The sequence below is a fragment of the Electrona antarctica genome (assembly GCF_951216825.1).
Source record: "Electrona antarctica genome assembly, chromosome: 9".
NCBI classification, from domain to species: Eukaryota; Metazoa; Chordata; class Actinopteri; order Myctophiformes; family Myctophidae; genus Electrona; species Electrona antarctica.
Genome location: NC_136790.1, coordinates 37,322,373 through 37,324,071, shown reverse-complemented (window position 1 = coordinate 37,324,071; position 1,699 = coordinate 37,322,373). Strand labels below are relative to the sequence as shown.

The 1,699-nt window shown below is 54.1% G+C and overlaps 1 protein-coding gene across 1 annotated transcript; it reads left to right on the top strand.

The window, feature by feature from the left end:
* Window positions 1-388: 388 nt before the first annotated feature.
* LOC306929951 (polyprenol dehydrogenase-like) lies at window positions 389-1,366 on the top strand (the record flags this gene model as incomplete). Its single annotated transcript, XM_079510689.1, has 1 exon — window positions 389-1,366. One exon carries the CDS (start codon window positions 389-391, stop codon window positions 1,364-1,366), a length of 978 nt encoding a protein of 325 aa, XP_079366815.1.
* Between the last annotated feature and the right edge of the window lie 333 nt (window positions 1,367-1,699).

Genomic DNA, 1,699 nt, shown 5'->3' with positions numbered 1-1,699 from the left:
TTGATTGATTGATTGATTGATTGATTGATTGATTGATTGATGGTGGTCCTATGTGGATGAAGTTGCCCCCAGTGACAGCTGGAAGAGGAGAACGTCCCCCTTCAGACCCATCCTAGCACTACGCCCACCATACATCTCAACGTACTTCCTGCAAAGGGCTGTGTTTTTGCTGTATCTTTGTTGTTGACACCCATATGGTTCAAGCCCATGGTTTCTGGGTACCAGGGGCAAGGTGCAACCATTCAGCCCGTTGTCTTGGGGAAGGGCATGTAATATGTCTTTGGAGGATACAACTGCACTGCATTCACTGATGACATCTACAAGTTGGACACCACCACAATGGTCTTGGTCTTTAATTAACACCAGAGAGCTACTCTTCTGCTACTCTATGTCTTTTCTGTCTTGCATTCTGCCTATTTTAAAGATATACCTGCTCGGTTTGAAGGTGCTGCTAGCTCAACTGTTTAGCAGGCCCTTCAAGTTGCCAGTGATGCCCAGACAAGATGGCAAGGTTGCCATCGTGACAGGAGGATCCAGGGGGATCGGCTATGAGGTGGTCCGCCACATGGCCAGCCTGGGGGCCCACGTCATCATAGGTGGTACGGACGAGAGGGAGGGCCTTACGGCAGTGAGAAGGATCCGCGAGGAGCACAAAGAGGCTAATGTGGAGTTCCAGAAGCTGGACCTAGCCTCTTTGCGGTCTGTCCGCCAATTTGTTCAGGGTTTTGATGGGCGGGGCCTTCCGCTGCACATCCTTGTCAACAATGCGGCGGTCATGCTCGTTCCCCAGGGTCGTACGGAGGACGGCTTCGAGCGGCACCTGGGGGTCAACTACCTGGGTCACTTCCTGTTGACCCGGCTGCTCTTGGGAAAGCTGAGGGATTGTGGGAAATGCGGTTCCCGCTCCCGCGTCGTCACCGTCTCCTCCTCGGCTCACCGCGTCGGGGAGGTCAGGCTGGACGACCTGAACGGCGGCCGGTGCTACTCGGCCCACACGGCCTACTGTCAGAGTAAGCTGGCACTTCTGTTCTTTACCGCACACCTGCAGCGACGGCTGGATCGCGAGGGATCGGCGGTGAGCGTGTGTGCCGTGGACCCGGGTGTGGTGGACACTGCTCTTTACCGCCACCTCTGGCCACCCCTGCGCCTGGCGCAGGGTGCTGTGGCACAGCTGCTATTCAGGACCCCCGCGGAGGGGGCTGCCACGGTACTGTACTGTGCCCTGGAGGAGGAGGAGGAGAGGGGAGGAGGGGGCTACTGGGCCAACGGGCGCAGGGAGATGACATCACCGCCGACCCTCGACCTCCGGCTGCAGCAGGGTTTGTGGGACGCCAGCTGCAGACTAGTGGGCGTGGCCCAGGATTAAGAGATTCAGCGGGGCCAGGATGCTGGTTCTGCGTCATCAGTTATAGACTAACTAGACTAACGCTTCCCAACCTGTGGGCCCGGTGGGCCATGGCATGAGGATATTACGAGTGGGCCACCAAAAAATGGCCAAATCATCAATCAATAGTTTTATTGATAATATAAAATCACACCTGTGTGAAGTGAGGGGCGCTCTTATCATTATACATCATCATACATCATCTCACGAACAACTGAATTTATGTGATTGTTTAGCCGATTTGCTTGTAAATTTTCCCTTCATTGTCAATGGCATTTAATAATGTTTGTGTTTCCACAAATTTACGTCATATTT